Source organism: Talpa occidentalis, unplaced genomic scaffold (assembly GCF_014898055.3).
Source record: "Talpa occidentalis isolate TD23 unplaced genomic scaffold, MPIMG_talOcc4v2.1 talOcc4.3, whole genome shotgun sequence".
Classification (NCBI taxonomy): domain Eukaryota; kingdom Metazoa; phylum Chordata; class Mammalia; order Eulipotyphla; family Talpidae; genus Talpa; species Talpa occidentalis.
Window position 1 is genome coordinate 5,897,810 of NW_023603184.1, and position 25,671 is coordinate 5,923,480.

The following is a 25,671-nucleotide window of genomic DNA, read 5'->3' on the forward strand; positions in this document are numbered from 1 at the left end:
GTGTCAGAATGAGGCATAGCTTCGTGGCTAGCGTACAGCTGGACTGCTCACTCAAATCTTCTATTACTCACCACCTCTGCCAGCCTGGGCAACCTGCTGAAACTCCTTGACCCTCAGTTTCCTTATCTATAAAATGGGAATGATCATATTTCCTTCACAGGTTGTTTTGAGACTGAAGCAAAATAATCCACACAAAGCAAATGGCACAGTGCCTGGCCCGTGTGAAGATTTTAAAACCTAGCCATTAATATTAATCTTCCTATTATTCCACAAAGAAACTCCATTTGACTACTGCTTCTTTTCACCAGCTCTTCTGCTCTTTTGCCTTTTTACATCCTATTCATCCCCAAGCTTGAGTTTAACTACCTCCTCCTCCAGGAAGCCCTCCTGAATGTCCCTCCTAGACTCTATTTTCCTTTGACGGCATATTTTATGTTCGATCACATTGGTGGCAATTGCTCTTTATTGCTTTGTTGTGTGGGATCCACATTCCTTGAGCAAAGCCCTTCTCTTTCCCCTATAGCATTTACCACAGTGCATTGTACACAGTAGGCACTCCAGAATCACCCATGCTCATCAACTGCAAGATCCCAGGAAACTGGAAAAGGAATCCTGGTGTTGTTTCTGAGACCAGGTCTTTTGTCTCTTTAGAGTTTAAATGCTATTTTTTTAAATTCCAAATTCCACTCCATCTTTACGTGGCAGCCACACCAATCTTTTTCATGTCAGCCAGATGTACATTTCCCTCCTCTCCACCCGAAATACACCAGAATTTGAAAAATGAGGCGCTGGATCTGAGAGTGCGAGATAGGGAAGACGCTCTGGAGACCCTGACTATTCTTGTCAGCTGGAAACTTGGGGAGGGCTTAGCTCTGGGGAAAGCGAAGTTCTGATGGCTCAGCTCCGGGCTGCGAGATGCTGGTTTTCTATGGAGGGACAAATGGGATTTTGAAACATGAAGTCCTTGCTTCTGGAAGGTCAGTGCTCTTGTTAGGCATCCCAGAACACTGCCACTCCTTGGGGGGCAGGCAGGGAAACAAATCCGGTCACCTTGAAGTCGGGACTGAGGGCTGGCTTGACCGTCCAGGCTGAGGGAGGTGGTGGGCCGCAGGGTTGAGGCCAGGCAGCTGGCCCTGGAGAGCGATCTCTGGTCACTTCAGCTTGATGGGGCTCCACTGCCGGGCTTGGGGTGGGGCGGGAGGGGGCTTATAATTATGAATTTACAATTTTGATTAAGATGAATGACCATTTGGTCTGGAGGGCCCCTTGGGACAAGGACCATTATATGATCTGGTTCTTTCTTGCTGAGCTGAGTCCTCAGAATTGCCATGTTCTCCTCTGGGTGAGCAAGTGAATGTTCATTCCTGGCTACCCGGAACACCAAGCAGCCGATAACAGTAAGTGCTTAATAACTGCACAGTGCTATTATTGTGTACCAGGTACTGTGTTGAGTGCTTTATAATTGTTTTACCAGCAGGGGTTTTAGAGCAGCCCCACGATGTTAGGACTGGCATTTCCATCTCCTGGGTGAGGACACTGAGGCACAAAGGGGCTGCACCCCTCACCTAAAGTCACTTGGCAAGTAGTGACCGTCTCTGGCCTGGCCCACCACTCAACCAGAGTCATACTTCCAACACTGGGGGGAGGGCTCCCCAGGGTGGAGGGCTTTTCAAGTCCCCTCTGTGTCCAGCAGTGATGGAGAGGCTGTAACAAAGTGAGAGGTTCAGAGATGGAGGCCGATGCTCTTTCCCCACCCCAGAAGATCATCTGTGGGGATGAGCCGGCAGTAATGGGGGATCAGCCCGTCCAATCTTCAGATGAGGAAACAGACCTTGACACCTCCCTGCCTCACCCCCCAAACCCCCCTGTCCCCCACACACCTTCTTTGCCATCCTCTCCAGCGGAGGGGCCACAGACAACAGGGTATTTTCTGTCTGTTTACCCTGCTCCCCTCTACTCCACTCTGAGAGGCCAGGGGTCCATTTGTCTTGTCACCAACGAGTCCCTGATGCCTACAAGGGCCTGGCCTGTGGGAGATGCTCAGTCAATATTTGTGCAGAGAATGAAGGACGGCGGTGCGTAGCCTGCCCGCTCTACCTGCAGGGCCCCCCTACCTAAGGGCAGCACGGCTCCTGCTAGCCACAGAGGAGGGCCAGGTAGGAATGGTCTGGAAGGTTTACCAGGAAATCCACTTTGATGTCCACCCAGGTCACCCCCGGACCCTGCCCAAGAGGCACAACTGGAGCAGGGGCAAGTGACAAGTTTCCACAGCTGGAAAAGCGGGAGGCTGGGCTAGGGGTGTGTGTCGGGGTGTCGGTACCAAAGGGCGGTTGGTTCCTGTTCTGGCAGGGGACAGCTAGGCCTGGGGCCCGCAGGGGCTCCCGCCCCACTTCTGTCGTGTGGGTGTGGAGGGCTCAGGCGCAAGTCTGGCTGCGCAGTGAGCAGCGCCCTTGGTTGGGGGGTGCAGCGGGAGGGAGGGCATGCGAAGAGGTGCCAGTGGGCAGATGCTCCCTCGCCCGCCAGCTTCCCCCAAACCGGGGTGTGGGTGTGGCTGCCCCGGGCTGGGCGGGGGCTGGCGCGGAGCGGCCTGCGGAGGTGCGCCAGGCGCCCGGGGCCGGGGCAGCGCGCGGGCGGCAGCCGCTGGGCGGCGCGGGGGGCGGGAGGGCGCGCGCCGGAGGGTGGGGAAGAGAAGGGGCGGGCGGCAGCCGAGGGGCGGGCGGCTGGGGGGGGGGGTGGAGCCCGGACCGCAGCGCCCGCTGCTCGCTCGGCGCTGTAGCCGCCGCGGCTCCGCCACTGCTCGGGTCTCGGACGCGCGGCGGGCGGCGCTCGGTGAGGCTCCGGCTCCTGCGGCCGCCGTTCCCCGCGCCCGGGCTGCGGCGCTCTGGTCCCGGCCCTGGCGCGCCCCCGGCCCTCGCGCCGCCGCCCCCGGTCCCGCGCCCCGCGCCCCGCGCGGGAGAGCCTCGCGGCTGGCCCCGCCGTCCGAGCCTGCGCCCCCGGCCGAGAAGCGGGGCCCGCGGGGGGCGCGCGGAGGCGGAGGGAGCGGAGGGAGGCGGGCGGCCGCGGAGGAGGGCGCGGGAGGCGGAGGATGCCGCCGCCCGGCCCCGGGCGAGCCTGACTCCAGACGCGAGGATGGAGCCGGCGCTGGGCGCTGCGGAGGCTCCCGGTGCGCCCCGGACCAGGTACCGGCCCGGCCGGCGGGCCCCGGGGCGGGCGGGAGCGGACCCGCCGCAGCGGCCGGGAGGGGCGCGGGCGCGGCGGGAGACGCCCCTCCGCTCGGGCCGCCCGCCGCTGGCCGTGCGGGGTCGGGCAGGAGGGGTCGGGCAGGACCGCGCGGGAGGTGCCTGCAGGGGCTCCCCTGGCTGGTGGCGGGCGAGCGCCGCGATCGCCCCAGCCCTCCCTGCCCCCATTCGGGGAAGGCAGCAAACTTGAGGTACGCGGGGGGGCCCCCCTGGGCGCCCGCTTTCCTCCGCTGCGGAGCGCGCCCCGGGGCCGCCTGGGGCTTACTGTCCCACGGCCTGCCGGGCTCGGGGCTGCTGATGCGCTTCCAGACCCCGAGGTCCCTGCGTCTGCACCAACTTTTGAAACCAGGGCTGCACACAGAGGCGGCGGGGGGCGCGGGGGAGGGCGGCCCGGGGTTCCTGCTGCCTGCCCGGCAGGCACCCGCACCCTCACCGTCCACTCTGCGTTGTTGACCTGGGCCCGTGGGCGCCGGGATCGGGGATGGTGCAGAGCCCCCCACGGGAAGCCAGAAGCACCTTCCCGCCCTTCGCTGGGTAGCACGGGGAGCTGCTTCTCCCAGGCTCCAGGAACCCAGTGCTGCTTTCAGTCACAGCTCAGAGTGGTCCTGGCTAGGAATCAATCTAGGGGTTGAAAGGTAAGACCCGAGGTCCTCCTGGGGTGTGTGGGGAGGGGGTGGCACTTTGGCCTGATTTCTGATATCCCGAGGTGCTGGATTCCCCCCACCGAGGCCTGCCCTGCTCCAGGATTAAGCCCCTCACCTCCGTGCAGGCTTCCTTTTGCTAGTCTTCAATACTGCTCATAAGCAGGAGGCTCCCAGGAAGCCCTCTAAAGAGTCCAGGTGCCAGGAATGGGCTTAGACCATTGACAGAGAGGTGGAGGCAGGAGATAGGTTGGTGGGCATCTAGTCAAGGGCAGACAATTCACCCCAGCAGCTTCTGGGAGGTTGGTAGGAGCAGGGACAGAGGGACCCTAGGACTGGGAGCAGGAAGCTGGCACCCTGGCTGGGGAGATGACAGCTTTGGCAAGATAAAGGCACAGGTAGGTGTACGAGGCTGATGGGGGTCCAGGTATCAGGTATTGCCTTGAGGGGTTCCTCAGCCCCTGGCTGTGGGGCCAGCTGTCTCAGGCAGAGGCCTTACCTGGGCACACAGCTCTCAGGCGACTGTCCTCAGCAGTTGGGGACACCCAGCCGTCAGCATGACCTGTTTCTTTTCCAAAGTGCTCTCACCCACCGTCATGACTCACATCGCATTCGCCGGGAGGTATCCAGCCCCCAGCCTGTTCTCTTCTCCTCCCTCCTGGGTCTCAGGGAGTTGCTGGAGAAGGGAGGGGGGCAGATTTACCATTGGGTCTTAGACCCCAGCCAGCAGCCAGAAGCAGATACTGCCAACTTTCATGTTCTGTGTCTGTCGCCACCCTGGCAGGTGTGCGGCCCTAGCTAAGCCTCTTCAGGGGTCTAGTCCAGGGTCTGGGGCACGTGAAAGGTGGTCCCAATCAGAGGGGGTTTTGATATCGCCCCTCTCACCCCCCCACTTAACCCCATCCTCCCCATCTCAAAGCCGAAACCCCCCACCCCCAACCCACCAACATCCCTGTTGCCCTGATGATGTTGTAATGCTTTTGGCCAGAGGTTTCCTGTTGGGTATCTGAGGTCCAGCTTCTCTGGCATCTTCATACCTCTCTGCCTTCTCAGTTACCTCTGACATCTGCAGACCTCCGTTAGGAGGAGGGGTGCGTATCCCCTTACCTCCTGCTCCCCAACCACAGGATCCCAGTTACAGAGGAAGGGGGTCCATAGGTCAGTTCCATAGGTCATGGGGCCCCTGTGTCAGTAGGGCTGGATCTGTGCTGGCCTCAGCTGTGCATGTGGGTGCACACACACAGAGGAGGGTACACCTGTGCGCTACTGAGTCTGCAGGGGGCCCAGATGCCAGGCTGTCGAGGGGGGGCAGAAGGGGGGTTCCCCTGGCCTGTACGTCTGTCTCCCTTATGCACTGTGGGCTTCTCTTTACTTTTTCAACTCTCTCTGCATTGGTGTGGGGAGGGAGCATTGGATATTCATAATCTGGTTCAGAGAAGGTCCCGAAGCCCTGAGTCACTGTATGGTTTCCATGGAAACAGACTTGTTCGGAGGACTCGGTGTAGCGAGGCAGTGGTGGGGGAGAAGGGAAACATATAGTAAAATCAGGCTCCACAAGTGTGGCAGGAGTTGGACCAAGTCCTTTGGAGGGGGCAGGGAGAGGCTGGGTGAGGTACTGCCATCCCGGTAGGACTCACTGGGGTCCCCCCATGAGGACTCGCTTAGCTACCCCTGTGGCTCTTGACAGTTTGCTGCTTTGCCTGCGGCCTTCTGGCTTGGTGCCAAGACTCTCCATGCCTCAGTTTCCTCCTCTGTGAAATGGGGATATGAGAGTGCCCACCTCATGGGGTTGCTGTCAAGGTCGAGTGCATTGGTATGAGGAGCACACGCAGAACGGAGCCAGAGCGAGTGTTCAGCGGTGTCGGCGTCGTTAATGAGCTGTGGGGTGGAAGGATCTCTCCTGGTGTATTCACCTGGATCCAGCCTCTGTGCCCCAGCATGTGGTCCTGACATCTGGCAGGGCTGGCCTCCCAGCATCCCCTGTCCACCCCCAGCTGAGAGCCAGCGTTCATTTCTTCCTCCCCCGGGGCAGTATTCCAGGTGGCTGAGGGCCGGACACTGTGCGAGGAAGTCCTGGCTCCTGTTCAGACCCCACCTGCCTTGGAGACTTGTGGGAGCAAATCCTCCTAGTCCAGATGGATGGGCAGCTTCCTGCCTCGATGGTTCTCCCCTCCCCCTCCCCACCATGGGGGAAATTGGTCCCAGAGCCCCATGGGATCTGGCCAGAGGGAGAGGGATGAGAGAGGCCCGGGTTCTGAGCAGAGAGCTGGGTGTAGGAGAGGGTGGAGCGACTCTCCCTCCTCCTGGAGAGGCTGGTTCACCTGACTGGAGAGGCAGCTCTCTCACTGATGATCAAAGAGGGATGAGGAACTCTCCAGAAAGATAACTGGTCCCGCTCCCCTCCTCCCCCCAGATTAGACCCTCTGTGGCTGCAGGTTTCTGGTACGCCCTACAAGTCTGGACAGGTTGGGGCTCCAGCCCGAGCCACCAGCTGATGATGAGTATTACCCAGTCATGTGGGAGAGATGCTGCCCACCGCTGCTTACCCCAGCACACCGGCTTGGCAGCGCCGGGGCAGCGATTTGGGGGAGATTCTGGGTGCCAGGGATGCCCCCAGCCTGTGGACAGCCTGTCCTTTTCTATATCATCGTTTCCCTCCTCTTCACCTGTAAAGTGAATTTCAGCTCCAAGCTTCCTAAATGCACTCTCCCCGCCCCCTCGCCACCAGGGGTCCGATGCAGAGCACCCTGCATGTCTGCTATCTTTTTCCTTCTATTTTGCAGATGGAAAAATCGAGATGCCTGGGGTTTGCCTAGAACCCTAGCTAGCTGTGGCCACTCCCAGCTCCACGCCAGCCCTGGGGATGCCCTTTCCTCCTCTTTGGCTCTCTGGCTAGCCTCAGATGCTGCCCAGCAACCCCCCCCCACCAACCCTCCTCTCCGCGCTGCAGTTTCCTGCCAAGGTTCTTCCCCGCAGGTCTCCCTGGACCGCTTTGCTGTCCTCATTGGTGTTCACAACACCTTCCAATTTAATATCCTCTGCAAATTTCATTAACGGACTGTTTACTCCCTCTCTCAGGATCATTAATGAAGATGTTAGATAAGATCTGACCCAGTGCTGGGTCTTGACAGCCCTGCCCCCACTCCTAGACTCTGTCCTCAGCCCCTGCCCCCTGGCCTGGCCTTTTCCATCGGGGGCCCTTGGGACCTGCCCCCTCCTGCTTTTCGACCCAGGACAAGTGCTTAGGGCCAAGTCTGTTTGAATTAATTTTGTAAGATTACTCGAGGCGCTGTATCAAATGCTTTACTAAAAATCAAGATATATTACCCTGCCTGCATTTCCTTCATCTACCAGACTTGTAATTCTATCAAGAAAGCTATCAAGTTTGTCAGGCATGATTTGTTCTTTATAAATCCCACGGTGCCGCGTGGGGCACAGAGTTCCCGCGTTTTCTAAATGTTTAGAGATTCCCTCTCTGTGTTTGCTCCTTGATTAGAGCTGGAAGGCTGTGGCCGGGACTGTTGGGAATGCTTGTCTCCTCCTCTGGGACTGGGGACAGGACACGGCTCTTCCCTCCTCCAGAACGCTGCTGGGGGCAGCATCTGGTTTGGTGCCCACTGGGTCCCTGAGGGCCCCAAGGTGGGCAGTGGGGGTGGAATGGGTGCACGGAGGACCTGTGCTCTCCCTGGAGGATTCTGTTGGCAGATAAGGTGACAGATGAGCGTGTGCGCTCAGAGCACCGTGTGGGAGCTCACAGTTGCGCTGCTCGCCTGCCCTGGGCGGCTGTGCTCCTGCCCTGGCTTCCGGGGCTCAAAGAGGATAAGGCTGCCAGGACCCGCGGTCTGGGCTTCACCCTCTGCTGGGTTGCTCCTAGCCAGTTAAGGCATATGTGCAGGATCAGGGGCGCTAAGTGGGGGTGATTCAGGCTGGAGGTGATAGGGAGCCAGAGGGTGGAAGGCAGGGAAATATTTAGGGAGAGACTTAGAGGGGTGATGACCTCACAACACCCCATAACCTGAAGCCTGCCACTTCCAGGCTGCGGGCAGTGGGGAGCCTCTGTTCCTCACCTCTGAAAGGGCCACAAGCCTCCCCTTTCAGCCCGTGGAAGGAGGAGTGAGGAGGGCGATGGGCGGAGGTCTCAGGACTCGGTGCCCTCATACCTTCCTGCTCCTGTCCATGTGGGAGCAGAGACATTCATCCAGCTGCCGTGTCACCCATGGGTGGTATCTCAGCTGGGAGATGGAGGGGCGGCAGCTTGAGCCACGATTGTGTCCTGGTGTTGGGCCTCAGTTTGGTTCACTGTGGTTGGTGGTAAACCCTGGGCTTAGGGAGTAAGGAAGCCTGCTCTGGGCATAGCCTAAGCCCTATGCCCCATGCCAGACTATTTCGGGCCAGGTGGTAATAAACATTCCTGGGTGTCCCCTTGACTGCAGAGGGTTTGGGAAATGCTGGGTTCCTTAACCACAAGTCCGTGTACACCTGCCTCTATTTACCTAGTCAGACCCAGGGTGGGGAGTCACTTGTATTTTGGCTCCTGCTGGTCAGGTGGTGACCCCACACCAGGCGTGTCCACACCCACAATCTCCTTTGACCTTTGTGATAACCTTCCTTTTGGTCATTCAGCTGGGGAGGGAGAACCCCCTGGGAGGTGAGATGGCACAGACCATTTGCTGCGCCAGGGGCGCAGCCAGGAAGGGCCACAAGCTGCCCCCAACCCTTCCAGACCTGATTCTTAGAGATGGCGCATAGGTGGTGGTTGACATCTGGCCGGGGCAAATGCCGGGGTCAAGGTTGGCCCCAGGGTGTGCTGGGACCCTGGCACTTCTTGCCCCTCCCCTCTAGTCTCCACATGCTGGGTGATGTGTACACTCTCAGGTGTGGTCCCAGGTTGTAAGTTTGGTGGCTCAAACCACAAAGGATGTAGAGCTGGCCTTGAATCCTGGCGGCACCGTGGACTAGCTGTGCACACTTGGAGAAGGCCCCTCACTTGCCTGGGCCTCACTGCTCCTCGTCTGTGAACCTGGCCTGTCGTGAGTGCCCATTTGTTGAGAACTAGGACAGCTGGTCATCTCTGGGTATCTGCTCCTGATCAGAGGAGACACCCCCATGCCCAGCCCCTGTCCCCAGGGGCCAGCTGGGCCTGAGACCAGGAACTCTGGGGTCCAGGGACAGACAGCGCCCCTTCCAGGCCCTCCAGCAGCTGCCTGAGCTTTAGATCCTGAAGCTGGAAGAAGAATGGGCCAAATCCCAGGATCCAGGGGGTGGCGCCTCTGTACTATTCTGACTCTGACTGGGACGGGAGGGGGGACAGGAAACCGGGGCCTTTCCGCCCCCAGTGCTGGGGCAGAAGGTCCCGCCCACCACCGGCCAGGCTGTGGTAGAGCCAGCCTGAGACAGGGAACCGGCCATCTGAGTCATCCATCCCCTGCCAGGAGAGGACACACTGGGGCCTGGCTGGGAGCTCAGGCACTCTCCCCATTGCTGGGGACCTCCCTCAGGTCAGCCGGGGACCACACTGACTGGCTGGGACAGACAGAACCAGTAGGTGGTCTCTGCAGCTCTGAACAGCAGGGGTCTCCAACCACACAGTCTGGGGAGCTTTGTGGAGGAGACTGGGCATGTTTTAACTTCCTTAAGCATTTCCAGGCTGCTGTCTGCCAGTTCGGGTAGCCCCTGAAAAATCACACGTGTGGGCCCCAATCCACTGAGACCTTCCTCTGTGCTCAGCACTGTGATCAGCTTCACTGGTGATCTGTCTTACACCCCCAATACATGAAAGCATCTGTGATAGTTCTTTCCCATTTTGTAGATAAACACCAGTGAGGCCTGTAGAGGCCAGGCCTTGCTCAAGGTCTTGGGCTGCAGGGCCACAGCAGTGAGAGTCAACCCAGCTGGTCTTCCTGCCACCACCCCGCCTGCCTCCTTGTCCACGGCTTAAGGCCCAGGGTCATTCCCAGGGTCATCACGTGTGGACATTGGCGTGACTGCTCTGGAGACACCCCAGCTCGTGAGAGGCGGCCAAGCGGCTCTGCTTCTGGGGAGTGGTCGGTCGACCAATTGCTGTCTGGGTGCTTGCTTCGGGCCCGCTGGAGGTGCCTGGAGGTTGTCTGGCTTTGCCGTGGGGTCTGTGGACAGGCCCAGGGCCTCCAAACATTATACACAAATACCGTGTGTGTCAGTGCCGGTTCTGAGGAAAAGGTCCATAGAGGACCTTGATAGTTTTTCCAGTCGAGGGGCCATAACCCCAAAGAGAAGCACCTGTCACCCCAGTCTCCCTTGGCTAACCCAGACCCCTCAGTCTATCTGGATGCCATCAGGTCACCTTCCCTGGAAGTGTCCATTGGCTGAATGATGTGTTGGCTTACTGTTCCTCTGAAAGGACTGACACTTGTTCTCGTGCTTAATAGGTGTGAGGTCTTGACAACAGGACGTGCTCAGGGCTCCTGAGGGAACCTCTCAGGAGAAATCTTATGTTGGATTTAGTACTAGAAATCTTATGTTGGATTTAGTACTATGTTGGATTTAGTACAGCTGGGTATCTCCTGAGCAGATGCTTTAATCCTCATCTCATGACTCCTGTGAAACATGTCATTGTATTGTTTCCTCTTTCTCATTGGCTACCAGGTAGCTCCGGCCCTGCAGTGTACAGTCCAAAAGACACTTGGCTTTGGTGTACCGACCTGGCTCCCTGTTCTTTCAGAATTTCATACCCTTGTTTCCCATGTCTCATTTGCATCACCTCATTTTCCTGAGGAAGGGAAAAATCCTTGTTGTTTTATGTGTTTTAGCCTCAACTAAATAAACATCTATGGTGGCTCAATACTGGCTACCGCAGACACAGGGATTAAGCATTTCCTTTACGTCTCCATCCCAGAGGTCTGCCTGCCAGCTCCTCCCTCCCTGTCCTGTTCCCCAGCCCCTTGCTCTGATTCCTGGGGCCCCAGAGCCTGGGGAACCTTGAATGAGTTTGGTCGAAAATTTGATGTTCGCGTTCTTTTCCCTCTGCTTTCCCTCCCTACCTCCCCAGGCATACAAACTGCTTTTAGGGAGAAAAATCTAGGAGGGGAGTCATAGTTCCCTCAACTCAGGCCTCAGCTGCCCCCACCTCACAGCCCTGGGCCCACTTGGAGGTCTTTTTCCCTCTCCCACCCTGTGTCAGCTGCCTGAGCTGTGTCGTCCTTGGTGAGCCACTGAGCAGAGACTCGGACCCTCCTGCCTTGGGCATGGGGAAGGGGAGGGGCACTGGCAGTGCCTCGGGCCAGAATGGCAGGCACAATAAGGTGCCAGCGTGCAGTTCTTGCGTGGGTGACTTGACTGTCTCCCAGTGTGAATGGACTCAGACTGAATTTAAAAGCTCTGTGTAAACTGTGCCTTCCCCATGCCAGGCCCCTTGTCCTCCCAGGTAGGCATCTACACTGGTTCAAAAGCAAGTTCTTTCAGTGGTTGTTTATGTGCGTGCGCACGGGCACACACACACACACACACTTTTAAAAGTCAGAAATGGTGGCATACCACTGTACTTGTGTGTTCTAGTCTTAGCCTTTTTTATCCAGCATGTCTTAGGTGACGGCTCTGAATCACTATATATGCATCTCTGACGTAGTTGGAAAGAAAATCCTAGAGTGGGGGAGGATTCCCTTAATCCTCTTGGGAAGAGAAGGGGTGCCCATGGGTCAGCTTTAGGGGGTTCTGGAACCTTCTAATCATGTGTGTCAAATGGTAGGCACAATTGGGCCTTCCTAGGAAGAGGGGTTGTGCCTCTTTAAGGAGTCTGGTCCAGAAAAGACCAAAAGCCACAGTTCTGGGGTGCTGGGGGTTTCACAGAGCAGGAGCACAGGTGGGGGCCTGACTCAGCAGAGGGCAGAGCCTCTTGGTTCTTGGGTTGCACTGGAGCAGCCGCGATCAGGCCGAGGTGGGGGCCAGAGCTGCCCAGCCCTGGTGTCTTCTTGGAAGGTGACTGGGGCTTTCCTGCTCCCAAAGGAGGGTGCCTCTGGTCTGCAGTGAGAGCGACCCTGGCTGTGGGCCTTCCTGGAATCAGAGATCCAGTGCTTCTCCAGCGGTCCGAGCTGGGAGGCCCTTGGAGTCTCTGAATCTGCAGAAAAGCCAAAGCACAGAGAGAGGGCAGGGGCCGAGTGCAAGGTCACTCGGCCGGCCAGGGCTTCCGCGGTGGCTGCTCCTGCCTTTGACATTCAGCTCCTTCCTCTACCAGCACGGACTGAGACCAGCTGCCTGTTGCCGCTTGCCTCTTGGTGTGCGGGCGAGCGAGAGAGGGTGCGCAGGGCAGGGGCCACAGCCTGGTGGGCATATCATCACTCCTCACTGTGTCCTTCGGCATCACCTCCCGCTGGCTTCATTCTCACATCAGGCTGCAACCAACCCGCTGGGAATTCTGAACGCAGCAGGCGTGGGGCTGGAGGCTGCAGGACAGCGAGTGGACACGAGAGGGCAGCAGGCAAACCACTGCCAGGGCTCAGCCAGAGAAGGTTCAGGGTGGAGGAAAGAAGGGCCCTGGGCAGAGACCTGCCTGGCAGAAGTCTGGCCTCCATGGTCAGGCACAATGTCTACCTCACTGTCAGGGTCAGTGATGAATTTGTTGTGGGGTGCTTTTCCGAGATAAAAACAAAGACATTTAATGATAATAGTAACGTATGTTTATTGAGTGCTTATTCTTTGCCAGGCACTGTGTCAACTAATTAGTCCTCACACCAGCCTTGTTAATGTTAATGAGAAAACAGAGACCAGGAGAAGCTGAGAAATCTGGCTGTTCGTGGGGCTGGTCCTGGAGACCATGTTCCTGGCCTGTGCCTGCCATTAATGCATTAAGTCCTTTATTCTACGACCACTACTCTGGTTGTACCTACTTTGTGGATGGGGAAACTGAGGCACAGAGACAGTTGATGAATCACCCTGGGTCCACACACCCTGCTAAGTGCCAGACCCCGTGAGCGTGTGGCTCTGTGACTTCAGTTCTTTGTTCTGAAGTATAGTTCTCCGGTGTAGGGGTATAGGGGAGCTTCTCTAAGCCCACCTGTGCCCTAATCCGAAGTTGACTACACTGAGCTTTCTTCTGGGAGAAGGAGTTCACTGCCTTCCCTGCCTTCCAACAGAAGTGAGAGATTCTGTGTTCTGTGTCCAAAGTTTGCCTGGAGTTTGACTACCGGGAGGTGGAGGGGTATGCAAGGCTGCTGGCAGCCCAGGGTCGGGTCCTGGGCTCACAGCCTGCCTTGGAGGATCAGGGCATTGAGGAGTCTTGCAGAGGCTGGAGTCCCCCTGGGAACAAGGACCTGGCCCAGGGGCCGCTGGTTTTCAGGGCAGATGCTTCTAGCATACCAAGGACGCTTGGCCGGCCCTGGGCCCAGCTCTGCCAGGCTGGCAGGGGAGCAAGGGCATTTCCAGGAGGGCCTGAATTCCTCCACCTTCCTGTTCCCATGCCCTGGCTTTGCCCTCTGGGGCAGGGGGTGGCCTGCTTCTGGGCCCTCGAGCACAGCCCCCTCCCAGGGCCCTGCTGTACCTTGGGATTTCGTGGCCTGCTCTCTTAGGGACATGTACTCTTGAGATGCTCCAGTTCTGTCCGACCTATTAGCACAGGCAGCGCCTTCCAGCCCTGGCCTTAGGCTTCTCTGGGCAGAGGTGGGGAGGGGCACCGAGGGAAGATAATTATATGCTTTCCGCCCTGCAAGATGCACCTTCTTTAAAGAAAACCCTGGGTGAATTCTGTTTGGGGAGCTGGATCCTAGAGCTAAGGAAGTCCCTTTAAGGTTCTGTTTCCTGTCTCACTGGGATGCGGTGGGTGGGGTGTGAGTAGGGAGCAGACATGGAGGAGGGTTTGAAAGTGGACTCCGGAGCCTGCTGCCTGGGCTGAATCCCGGCTCTGCCCTTCCTAGGGGTGTGAGCTGGGGAACAGCATCTAACCTGGCAGAGCCCCAACTTCTCCAGGAAATGGGGACACAACAGTATCAGCCTCTTAAGGTGGATGTGAGGGTGAGCCGAGCTCACAGTCCCCTGCAAGGCGCACTGTGCCCTGGAGAAGCAGGAATGTGTGGAAGTGTCTGCCTTCCCTGGGGCAGTTCACCCACGGTGCCTAGAACAGAGCCTGACTCACGCAGGGTACCTGAGCGATGTTGGAGAATAAGTACACAGGAAGTACTTCTGAAGGAAATGACATTGCAGTTAAGAATGGACCCCTAAGTCACTTAAAAAAAAAAATGAAGTATAAGCTCGGGTTGATTCTCCATGATGCATTGAAACGTGTTATCATGCAATGTCACTTCAATTAAAAAAATTTAAAAAACAGAACAAAACCATCCAGTGATTACAAGCATATTTAGAAAGCTGTCTATTGACCAAAATAAGGAGGATGTGATATGGCAAAAAATGACTTAGAAATGCCACGTAGCCCTGTGACTGATGGATGACCTTCCCTCCCTGTTCTTGAAAGGCATTCCCAGCTGTCTTGGGCACTGGGGCAAGATGGGCCCGTCCTGTGCAGGGGAGTCCCCATTTCATGCAGGATGGGGTTCCTTAGGTACCCCAACCAACTCTGCTGAGGTGACAGCACTCCCAGCTGCTTAGGGCAAGCGGGGATGGTGTGGGTGTGCTCATGGTTTTTCTCTGATTATAGTGGCGGTTCCCATGGATTTAGGTTGTGTCCTCCCCCAGTCACTGCTTCTAGGTGGTCTGGTACCGCTGCCCAGGGGCCGTGAGATCATACAGGATCATAGGCCTGGGAGCCTCAGCTGGCCTGATGCCTCCATCCCTCCCCATGCAAACAGACGCCACAGCCCCACACCCTCCCACCCCCAGGGTATGGGGCTGGATCACTAGCTTAAGAGTCTGACCGAGGGGGCATTCATGTTTCTGCTACTTCTCATTTGCTTATGCACCTTTGCTTCGTCTTTGAATCTCAGTTTCTCCATCTGAACAATGAATGTGAAGGCCCCACCTCCCTGGGGGATTGTAAGGATAACACAGAGTTGAGGGTTGGGTGAGCAGAAGCAGGGAAATGACAGCACACCTGCCCTGCCCCCAAAGCAGTCATGCCCAATGAAGGGATATGGGAAGGATCTTCCCAAAGCACAAGTTCACCCCATCAGCCAAGAGCCAGTAGATCAGCAAGACCAGACGGTGAAGAGAAGGGACGTGCTCTAAGTTTCAAAAAATCACCTTCTGTGCCCCTCTAAGGTCTGGTCCTTTTCAGGCCGCTTTGCAGAATGCATTGGGACGTTAATGGAAAGCATGTTTGAAGGCCAAGTACTTGTAAGCTGGAGAAACAGAACATCATAGCTCCTTGGAGGGCAGCGGGGCACCCAGCGAGCCTGCTGGGTGTGGGCTTCAGGGCGCGGGCAGCTAGCGCCTTCCTTCTGGGCCTCAGTTTCTCGCCTGTGCAATGGAGCGAATTTGGGCATCCATGTGAAATTCTTGCCTGGAACAAATGAGCTAATGTGAATAAAGGGCTCAGCACTTAGGAAGTGCTCATAGAAATCGAACCAAAATAATGCTGCCATCCTGGGGTTTTGAACTCAGAATCTGCGGAGAAAATCAAGGTCGGGAATGAGCCCTGGTCCATGTTTGCTTCCACAGGTAGCTTGGAAGAAGACCCGCGCTCCCTGCTGGCCTGTCCCTGCTAGATTTCAGTGCCTGGACCATCTCCACTGAGCTGCTGCTTTCACTGGAGGTGAGGGGTGAGCCCCTCTGCCCTTGCTAACTTCCCCTAAACCCCTTTCCAGTGAGTCACTGAACAAATTGACTTTTGAAGGGTTAAGCTTATTGTTGATCCTTACTCAAATGCATACCCCATCTGGGCTGAGCTCTGGCCCAGTTTCTTGGGTCAGAAGCCTGACTTTGACACTCTGTTCCATTGTTGGGTGCAGGGTGCTGTCTAGTGGGCTCAGTCTGGTCATCAGAGCTGAACAGAGCTAGCCAGGCCTGGGGGTGTTTGTAGCCAGTGGATTTCTTTGTTGCTCCCTTTGGGGTGGTGGGGGTGATTCCCTGGGGTGGGTTCCTATGTGGGGTGCTGACTCTCAGCAGGGCATGGAGGTATGCAAATCCTCACTGGGTCCTGGTGTGGGCAGAGGGACTATCCCTTGCTGGGAGGATATGGGGTGGGGTGGGATGCAGCCCAAGGTTAGGGGCTGGACCCGGGGGATCAGAGATATCACTGAGTTATTTGGATCCCCAACTGGATAGATCAGGAAGAGCAGGCAGGGTCCCTGGGGATTAGTTTGAGGGGCACAGGACACAGGAGAGAAGGATGGGAAGGGAGGTGTTGGGAGCTCCCCCACTCCCCACTCAGAACCCCTTTCCTCCCTGTCTCCCTGCAGTGTGCTGCCACAGGTTGCTGTGCAGGCTGGCGTGGGCAGCTTGACCAGGAGACTGGTGGCTGCGGGCCCCTGCTCGGAGCAGCCCCCCTTGGTGAGTGCTGGATCCCTCCCTGCATCTGCTCTTGGAACATCCCTAGCTCTCCCCCCAGCTGGGTAGCTGAGCTAGTCTCTCTTGGGGGGCTTCCAGATGCTGAGGCTGCCTCTGCCCTTCACTCTCCCTGCTTTCCTGGGGCCCTCCTCATCGGTCACACTTTATGCCTTGAGCTACCCCTTCCTCTCCTCTCCATCTTGTCTGGGTTCTCTGACCATTTCTGCATCAAATTGGTGGGGGGGGGGTCCCTGAGCTCATGCTATAGGCAGAGAAGGTTGAGGAGTGGCTGGGATGGGGGACCTGTGGGAGCCAGCCCCGCCCCCATCTCTCTGGGCTCCGATCTTCTTTGCAGGCCACTTTGCTCTGCTGTCTTTGAGGGGGGGGTTCACTTGCCTGTGGCCTGGATTCACCCCCCAGTGGCAACAAACAAATCCTGGAGGGCGATGGGGCCCAGGAAAGGGTAGTTCTCAGCAGCCCTTGGGCCCTCTTTGTGTGCCAGGCCAGTTGACTCTTAGAAGTCCTGGTTGCCCCAGGAGTCCTCATCTGGAGGAAGCTGGTCACCTGCATGGGGAGGGCCTTGACACAGCTGATGCTGGCAGCCTGCCAACCCAGGCAGGGGTCCCAGGGTCCTTTCTGCATAGGGGCTTGGGTGGGAAGGAGGCATCTTCCTCTGCCTGGGGGCAGCCAGGGCATGAATGGACGGTGACCACCTGGGGAACTGGGCACCAGCTGGGCACCAGAAGATGCAGGTGGATGCTGGCAGGAGTGTTAGGTGGTGGCAGTTCTTGTTTGAGGCAAGAACTGGTCATTCCTTACATGTGGAAGTTGAGGCATTAGGTGTTTGCACTGTAGGACCCCACAGAGATCATGAGGGGAGGCCCCGGGCAGTGTTCGTTGGTGAAACCCCAGGGAATAGGAATCAGTCCCTGGAACCTCTCAGGAGTCCTCAAAGAATGGTAGCTGCCTAGACCTTGAGCAATGTGAGCACAGGAAAGGGAGCTGGGGTACTTCCCCCGCCCGGAGGCCGGTTTTCCCGCGGGAGCAAGCTGGTGCCCCTGGGGGTGTGGGGCACCCAAGGTGGCTGCTCCTTGACCATGGTCCACCTTTGCCCACAGACCTCGCCTGGTGGAGAAGCAGCCCCATGAAGGTGCCCAGCCATGCAATGTTCCTGGAAGGCCGTCCTCCTCCTTGCCCTGGCCTCCATCGCCATCCAGTACACGGCCATCCGCACCTTCACGGCCAAGTCCTTCCACACCTGCCCCGGGCTGGCCGAGGCGGGGCTGGCCGAGCGGCTGTGCGAGGAGGGCCCCACCTTCGCCTATAACCTCTCGCGCAAGACGCACATCCTCATCCTGGCCACCACGCGCAGCGGCTCCTCCTTCGTGGGCCAGCTCTTCAACCAGCACCTGGACGTCTTCTACCTGTTCGAGCCCCTCTACCACGTGCAGAACACGCTCATCCCCCGCTTCACCCAGGGCAAGAGCCCCGCGGACCGGCGGGTCATGCTGGGCGCCAGCCGGGACCTGCTGCGCAGCCTCTACGACTGCGACCTGTACTTCCTGGAGAACTACATCCGCCCGCCGCCCGTCAACCACACCACCGACCGCGTCTTCCGCCGCGGGGCCAGCCGCGTGCTCTGCTCGCGCCCCGTGTGCAGCCCGCCCGGCGCCGCCGACCTGGCGCTGGAGGAGGGCGACTGCGTGCGCAAGTGCGGGCTGCTCAACCTCACCGTGGCCGCCGAGGCCTGCCGCGAGCGCGCGCACGTGGCCATCAAGACGGTGCGCGTGCCCGAGGTCAGCGACCTGCGCGCGCTCGTGGAGGACCCGCGCCTCAACCTCAAGGTCATCCAGCTGGTGCGCGACCCGCGCGGCATCCTGGCCTCCCGCAGCGAGACCTTCCGCGACACCTACCGGCTGTGGCGGCTGTGGTACGGCACCGGGCGGCGGCCCTACAACCTGGACGTGACGCAGCTGACCACGGTGTGCGAGGACTTCGCCAACTCCGTGGCCACCGGCCTCACGCGGCCCGCCTGGCTCAAGGGCAAGTACATGCTGGTGCGCTACGAGGACCTGGCCCGCAACCCCATGAAGAAGACGGAGGAGATCTACGGCTTCCTGGGCATCCCGCTGGGCAGCCACGTGGCCCGCTGGATCCAGAACAACACGCGGGGCGACCCCGCGCTGGGCAAGCACAAGTACGGCACCGTGCGGAACTCGGCGGCCACGGCCGAGAAGTGGCGCTTCCGCCTGTCCTACGACATCGTGGCCTTCGCCCAGAACGCCTGCCAGCGCGTGCTGGCGCAGCTGGGCTACAAGATGGCCGCCTCCGAGGAGGAGCTCAAGAACCCGGCCGTCAGCCTCGTGGAGGAGCGCGACTTCCGGCCCTTCTCGTGACCGCGCGGCGGGGCGCGGCGGGGCGGGGGCCCCGGGCGTCGGTTTTGATAAAACGGACCGTTTTTAACTGTTGCCTTATCTCCCTCTCCCCCCAGTGCCCGGTCTGTGTGTCCTTCCTGCCCCCTGGGCCCGGCCCCCGCTCCTTCTGCCTCTTTTTGACTCGGAAATTTGCACTACGTCTCGGCTAGGAATCCCCGGGGCAGAGGGGCCTTGAGTGGGGTCCGATCCCCGCCCCGCTCCTTTCAGACACAGGTGGGACGGGTGTCGGCGGTGGGTGGTGACCATGTTTACAAGCACCACACACACACACGTGCACACACACACACACACACGGGCGCCCACGCCAGAGACACCCCCAACCACACAATTTCTGAAGCTTTCAGAATGCTGGAGAGGGGTGGGGCAGGTCGTGTTTGTACTGTCTGATTTCTACAAGGTAAGAGGTTGAAAACACAAAGGCCACCTCTCTCTCTAATTTATGAATGGTGTCCCTCCCTCCCCATCCTGCCTCCTGACCCCAAGGCTACTGCCCCCGGAGCAGAGAAACTGCCCCATCCTGCACACCCGTGCCTGTCGGTGAGCAGGTTTTTACTGTGAGGTGAATGTGGACCTTTATTTTTTTCCAATCTGTGGCGATGCTGTCTGTCTGTCTGTCTGTCTGTCTGAGTCTTGTGGCTGCCCCTGGACTAGTGATGGCTGATAAATCTTAGGGGTTTCTGATTGATCTTGGGGTCCATCTATGATATTTCTTTGTGCCAAAAAGAAAAAAAAAAAAAGTGAATCAGTTTGCTAAATGAACATTGAAATGCTTCATCTGTGTTTTCTGTAAATAAAAGTACAATAAGATCTGAATGTGATTGTGGGACATTTTATGCGAGAGGGCACGCCATGCTGGGGTCTAGGTGTTTCTGGTTTTGGGGAGGAGAGAGGCCTTGGGGATTGAATAACAAGTCTCAGACTTTTTGAACTCGGGTTGTCTTTATCACCCTTGACATTGAGTTCAGGGTTTCATTGTCCTTCAGGCAGTTGAGATCAGATACCTTCTGGCCAGGGGGGATAGATCTGAAATATCTAACAAGTGCTGATGGCTTGCTCAGTCAATGACCTGAGGTCAGCATGAGGTCTCGGCATATCCTATGCCAAGGTCTACCCTTTAATTTCTGGGTCTGGGGCCAGGATAGCATTTGAGGAACGGGGTGGCTCCTTATTAACTTGCCGGGAAGTAGTCGAGTGGGTGGCTTCATGCTGAGCCTGGGAAAGCCTGGAGCTCCTGGCCTTTTGGGAAAGAACCCTTTCCCTCAACTTACATGACTGGAGTCTTGACTTGTGTACACTGGTTTGGGTGGGGGGGGACATCAGCTGTGTTACTTCCCTTTCCTTCCTTGCCAATCCAGCAGCTTCCCCAGCTGTTATTCCAAGGAAGCAGCTGGTCCCTGGGGTTGAGGACACAGTTCTGTTGTGAAGAGCAACACGAGTGCCTGGGTTAGGCAGCCACAGAAGGCCTGGGCTTCCTGAGGTAACTTGGCCCTGGTCAGGTGAATATAGACTTAGCCTCTACAGCAAATACCTTGGATAATAGTAACTTAGTGAGGGCAGGTTATTTTGTTTCATTCTCATGCATACAGGTTCAAGCTGGTCAAGGCTGATATCTTGGCTCCCAAGTTGTGTGCCCAGGTATCAGAGGCCCTGGGTCTTTGCATCTTCTTGCTGCTCCACCATCATAAGGTGTTGCCCTTGACTCGTCAGGCAGAGAGAAGAAGAAATGAGATGGGAGGGCACAGCTCTGTCATTTGTGAGAACCCCTCGGAGTTACAGATATCACTCCCCTTCATGTCTCATAGGCTGCAAGGGAGGCTGGGAAGTGTAGGTTTTTATCTGAGTGGCCAAAACTGTTAAAGTGGCCAAGGAGTCTGGACTTTAGATTTCTTTTCTGCAAAAGAGACTATATGATTTACAACCTCATGCTGTAAGACCAGTGAAGCTGATTTAGAAAAGTCTCTGGCAGGACTGGTGGACAGGGCCTGGACTTTTGGCACCCTCTTCTCAGCCCCTGGTTCATAGGCATTACTACTCCAGCCTGAGGTGAGGGAGACATCCCTACAAGTTGTCTCCCTGGTCCTGGGAGTTAGAGAAGTTGGGGAGAGCTTCTCTAAGGGGGTGGTGCCTGAAGTAAGTCTTGGGGAGGGCATGAGATGATCCTTCCCAGCTGAGGGAGCAGAAAAGGCACAGTGATAGGAAGGCCTGGGACGCTCATGACCGCGTAGACATAACGTGCCCCCACGTCCTGCCCTCAGCTTCTCAAGCTTAGAAAATCCACATTGCCAGATCACCCAGGAAAGTTCAGTTTTAAGGGGTTTATTTATGATGGCCAGATCCTCAAACTAGAGACTGAGAAGCCAGAGGCCTTGCCCACTTTTAGGGTAAAGACCAAAGTTCTGGAATCCTCTTAGAGGCCCTTCATGTCCTGGCTCCTGCCTACTTCTAGCTTCCCCTCCAGTGTTCCCGCCCTCTCGCGCCTTCCTGCTTTCCTTCAATTCCTTGAACACACTGAGATTGTGTAGTTGTAGCCCCCGTGCATGCCTTTCTGGAAACATAGTCTTGGGTAGCCGCCTCCCATTGCAATCCTGTGTGTGGCCATGCGTCTTAGCTGCTGGGAGCTTGTCCTTTTTTGCAACCTTGTGGGAGCCTTTCACTGCCATGTGAAGGAAGCCCAGAGCAGCTGACCAGAGATGCAAAGAACCAAAAGTGCCCCAGCGCGTGGTCAGCCAATTCCTCAGTGACTTGGTGACTGACGCAGGTGCACAAGTGAGCCCTGTCAAGATCAGCCACGATCTCACCCAGGTTGTTAGAACCGCCTGACTGAACCCAGCCAAGTCTCTGACCCACAATATTGTGGGTTAAAAAAAAGTGGTGTTTGTTTTAAGTCACCAGGTTCTGCAATGACTTGTTATGCAGTGAAAGCAAACCCATACACACACCATTCTCTGTCCCAGTGCAGAGTTTTTGCACAGAACTTTCCTTATGCCTAAGTCACCCCTACTCCTGTCTTTCCCTAATTCATGTCCACTCAGCCTTTGGATCTCAGTTTAACTATCAGTATTTCCTTGGTTTTACCAGATCAGTTATCTTGATTATAGCCCTTACATAACTGATTATACATCTTATATATCCTGATTATAGGCCCGTGTGGCACCAAGCACATCTTTTTTATAGTGTTTACCACCGTTGTAATCACAATCTTTACTACAGGAACTTGCACTCAACAGGTATCCAATAAACACTGGTTGTGTGAGTAAAAGAATGAGTAAAACATTCTTCCCCACCTGATAAAAGAGCTGGCTTGTGTTGAGTCTTTACCGGTGGGGTGGAGGGTTGGGGGGTAAGGCTTCTTAGGGATCTGAAGGGGAATGGAGGCACCTGAAGGGGAATGGAGGCCCTTCACCCTGCGTCTGACAAATAATAATGGACACTTGAGCTAGGCTGGTTCCAAGAATCCACATCTACTTCCTCACAGTGAACAGTTCTCTCCAACTCCACACACCAACACTGGATCGCCTGTTTCTCTGTCACCTGCCTGCCACTTGTTACAATTTCCAAAATTAACACTCTTTAGGGAGGATCAACTAGGAACAAACACACGGAAAAGAATTTTAGTTTATGAAGCACGCCTTCCCCTCCTACCAGTCACACCTCGACGTGGGCTGTTTCCTGCTGACACAGAAGCACCTTTTCCTTGTCAGGAAGTGGTGGTCAGAGCCCCACGTAGGCAGGCATGGCCCCACCCCCATCTCCTCTGTGTGGCTTAGATCCTAAGGAGAAACTTCCCAGTCTTGTCCCACACTCGGCACCCTCTCACTGGTGGCTCTAGGGCCAAGTTCCGTCAGTTCTTTTCACCACACGCTTCCTCTGTTTGTGTGTTCGCACCTGCTCACCCTTGTTTCTCTCCTTGCCAATAGCAAACACGCGGGTCTCCCAGCCCCACTTCCCGGGGACTCTGGGGAGCTCGCTGGTCTCTGCTTCCTATCATCCTAGAGGGTATTGTCTGGACCAGACCTGCCCTTCCTGGCGTATCCTCCCTGGGGAAGAATTTCTCCCTGCAGGAATGCCTTTCTTTGTTGGGAAGGAAAAGATATGGGAGAAGCCCCTTTTCAGATCCATTAAGAAAACACATAAGCTTCTGTCTCTGGAGGCCTGGACAACAGATGGGAATTGGTTTTTTAGGCAGGTAGCCAAGGTCTGCACTCCTCAGGGGGTCCAGCCGCAGCCGTGGACCGCACGGCCCCTGGGGTGGTCTTCCTGTGTATGTGTGCACACACGTGTACAACTGGGAGACCGAGGCCCAAGCTGAGGCTCTCACTGGGCTGGGGGCCTGCAGTCCACGTGCCCGGGATCCACAAATGGGGTGACTGCCCAGGCCTCACTGGGCATCTATCAAAACCTCGGATCTGCCTGCCCTGCCTACCTCCCTCTAGTGGCGCTTTCTGCTTCTGGGATTTGCCACCTGCTGAGGACTTGTAATTGCAATCAGCTCTTTTTGATCGTGGGAACCACAGTGATAAAAAGCATGGCTCCAGGTTCCAGTCCCATCGTTGTCATGTGACCTGGGGCATGTAAACCCCCATGTCCTTATCTGTACAGAGATAACCATGATAATACTCATCTCAGAGGGCTATGTGAAGACTATGCATTACACAGAAAAGCATAAGGTAATGTATTTAAGTGCATAATATGGTGCTTGGCCTATTAGTTCTCAGTAAATACTAGTCACCATCATTATCACCATCACCACAATCATCATCTTCATCCCATCATCATCTCACCCACAAATCCTAGCAAGTTGCCTGGAATATGCTAGATGCTCAATGAACATCTGTTGTATGAGCACTTGTTTGGTGAGCTCTTCTGTATTGAACTGCGATTGTAACAGGGTGGTCCCCAGGAAAGGGGGAGGTTCCAGCTTCCCTGCCCCACCCAAGGAAGGGTGGAGCTGAGCAGGGAGAGAAGAAGCTGCAAAGAGACTGAGGAAGGAAGCAGGATGGAGCCAGGAGACCTGGAGGAGGTGCACGGAGCCTAGAGACACGTGAAGAAACTGCGCTTGTCTTTTAGTCGTGGACTGGGTGACACAGATGTGGGTGAGACCCGTGGGGAGGTGACCATGGCAGCTTTTATCTGGATGTTGATTTTGCTCTTTTCCTTCCGGGCTTGTCCAGTTGTTTGTGACCCTTTTCTGTGGGTCCCCACTGGAAGATGCTTTAGACTTGGGGCAGGCTTTGGGGCCTTGCTCTGGGCCAATCCAATTTGGATGGACTTTTACCCACGAGGGGACGGGTAACTTTGGGTGCTTCATTTAGAAACTAGACTCTTTGCCTTACCTGTATTGTTTCCTAGTTTTATTAAAGTTCCTTCCCATTAAAGTCTCCTATGTTTTGTGTTGATGCGGCGGATGGCAGAACCCATTTAGAATAGGCAGGTTTGCGGGGCTTGGGCTGCCCCTCTCCCTGTCCTATAACACTATGAATGCATGAAATTACACCAAATAAAATAGCATGGAACCAATGTAGTCCCCCATCAGCCAAGGCCTAAAACCCAAGGCTAACTAGAGGGAGAGAAGTGGGGACAGCTGTAAATGTCCATCAAATGACCGCTAAGCTTAGGGACAAGCTGGCTGACCCATAGAAGAGCTCCCATAGGTTCCTAGCACCTGTGGAGGAGTAACCCTTAGGAGAAGAAGTTGGCAGCAATAACCTGCCAGCTTCCTGGGAAGATGATTTCCTGGGGTGGTCCCATGCCAGTTGTGTACCCCCGCCTCTATGTCAGAAGGCTTTGCCTTTCTGCCTCCTTTAAGGCACCTGCTTGCACACTTCTTTTCCATTCATAAAGGACCATTTTCAGTGTGGGGTCCCAGACATTCTTCTTCATCTCGAAGGCCCAGAGAAGCCCACCATCTTCAGCAAAGGAGACAGTGTTTTCTTAAGCCCGACTCTTTGAGCTTCCTGGAGAGGGGCTGGCAGCAGCCACACAATTAGCCACACCCCATGTTTGGAGGCTTCCTCCTCTGGCAAACTCCAGCATCGTGGCTGCAGGCAACAAAGCCTTCTTCCTGCATTGCTTCCTGCTTTCTTCCTTCCTTAGTAACACCTCAGCCTTCAGCAATGTCACCCTTGCCTGGGGCTGGCTTTGGGAAGCCGGATGTGGCCTTGAGACAAGGGCCTTTGCACTAAGAAGAGCAAGAGGCATTTAGAGCCATCCAGGAAGAATTGAAAATTAGTGTTTAGGTTCCACTGCATCTCGCTGGACAAATCGATAATTGTTTACCAGCTTCGTGTCCCAGCATTACCTCAGGGACAGTGAAAAGGATGTGTCTCCTGCGGATATGGGTGTCATGGCTACCTGTGACCATGCTGTCAAGAGAAACAGATTGGCTTAATACTTCCTGACTTAAAAAAAAAAAATCTCTATTTATTCTAATGATGATTGAGAGTCATGTTAGGTATTTCATACTCACTGTGTATCATCCAGTTCCCCTTATAGTTTTATCACCTTTTTTTTTTTTTTTTGAGGTTGAGGCTGTATTTTGGGTGCATACCAATCTAAAATTGTTATGCATTTTTAGTGATCTGAACCTTTTATCATTGTGAAGTATTCCTGTTTACCATGGTCACACTTTTGCCTTAAAGTCTATTTTGTCCACTATCGATACAGCAATGCCTGTCTTTCTTGGTCAGCATTTAGTCCATATACATGTCTTATAAGGAATGATGTACTTGAATTTGTAGCTACCAACTTATTTTGTGCTTCATATTTGTCTCACCCATTATTCACTTTCTCACCCCTAGTTGTATTTCAGTACTTTTTCCTATTTCACCTTCTTTGCTACAGTGGTTAGAAAATTGCACATCTGTTTCTGTTCATTTAGTGGTAACCTTAGAAATACATTCTTTTCTTAGTTTATCCAAGTCTAAAGTTAATCAATATCTTCACCCATCT

The 25,671-nt window shown here is 55.8% G+C and overlaps 1 protein-coding gene across 3 annotated transcripts; it reads left to right on the plus strand.

The window, feature by feature from the left end:
* Positions 1–2,796: 2,796 nt before the first annotated feature.
* On the plus strand, positions 2,797–19,528 carry CHST1 (carbohydrate sulfotransferase 1). Of its 3 annotated transcripts, none has more exons than XM_037522402.2 (4): positions 2,797–2,829; positions 15,461–15,554; positions 16,201–16,291; positions 17,407–19,528. In XM_037522402.2, the coding sequence occupies exon 4, from the start codon at positions 17,449–17,451 to the stop codon at positions 18,682–18,684; it is 1,236 nt and encodes a 411-aa protein (XP_037378299.1). In that variant the 5' UTR covers positions 2,797–2,829; positions 15,461–15,554; positions 16,201–16,291; positions 17,407–17,448; the 3' UTR covers positions 18,685–19,528. The 3 variants fall into 3 exon arrangements, with proteins under 3 accessions (XP_037378299.1, XP_037378300.1, XP_037378298.1); XM_037522403.2 differs by lacking the exon at positions 2,797–2,829 and adding an exon at positions 3,163–3,179; XM_037522401.2 differs by lacking the exon at positions 2,797–2,829 and having other exon boundaries at positions 15,322–15,554.
* The last annotated feature ends 6,143 nt before the right edge of the window (positions 19,529–25,671 follow it).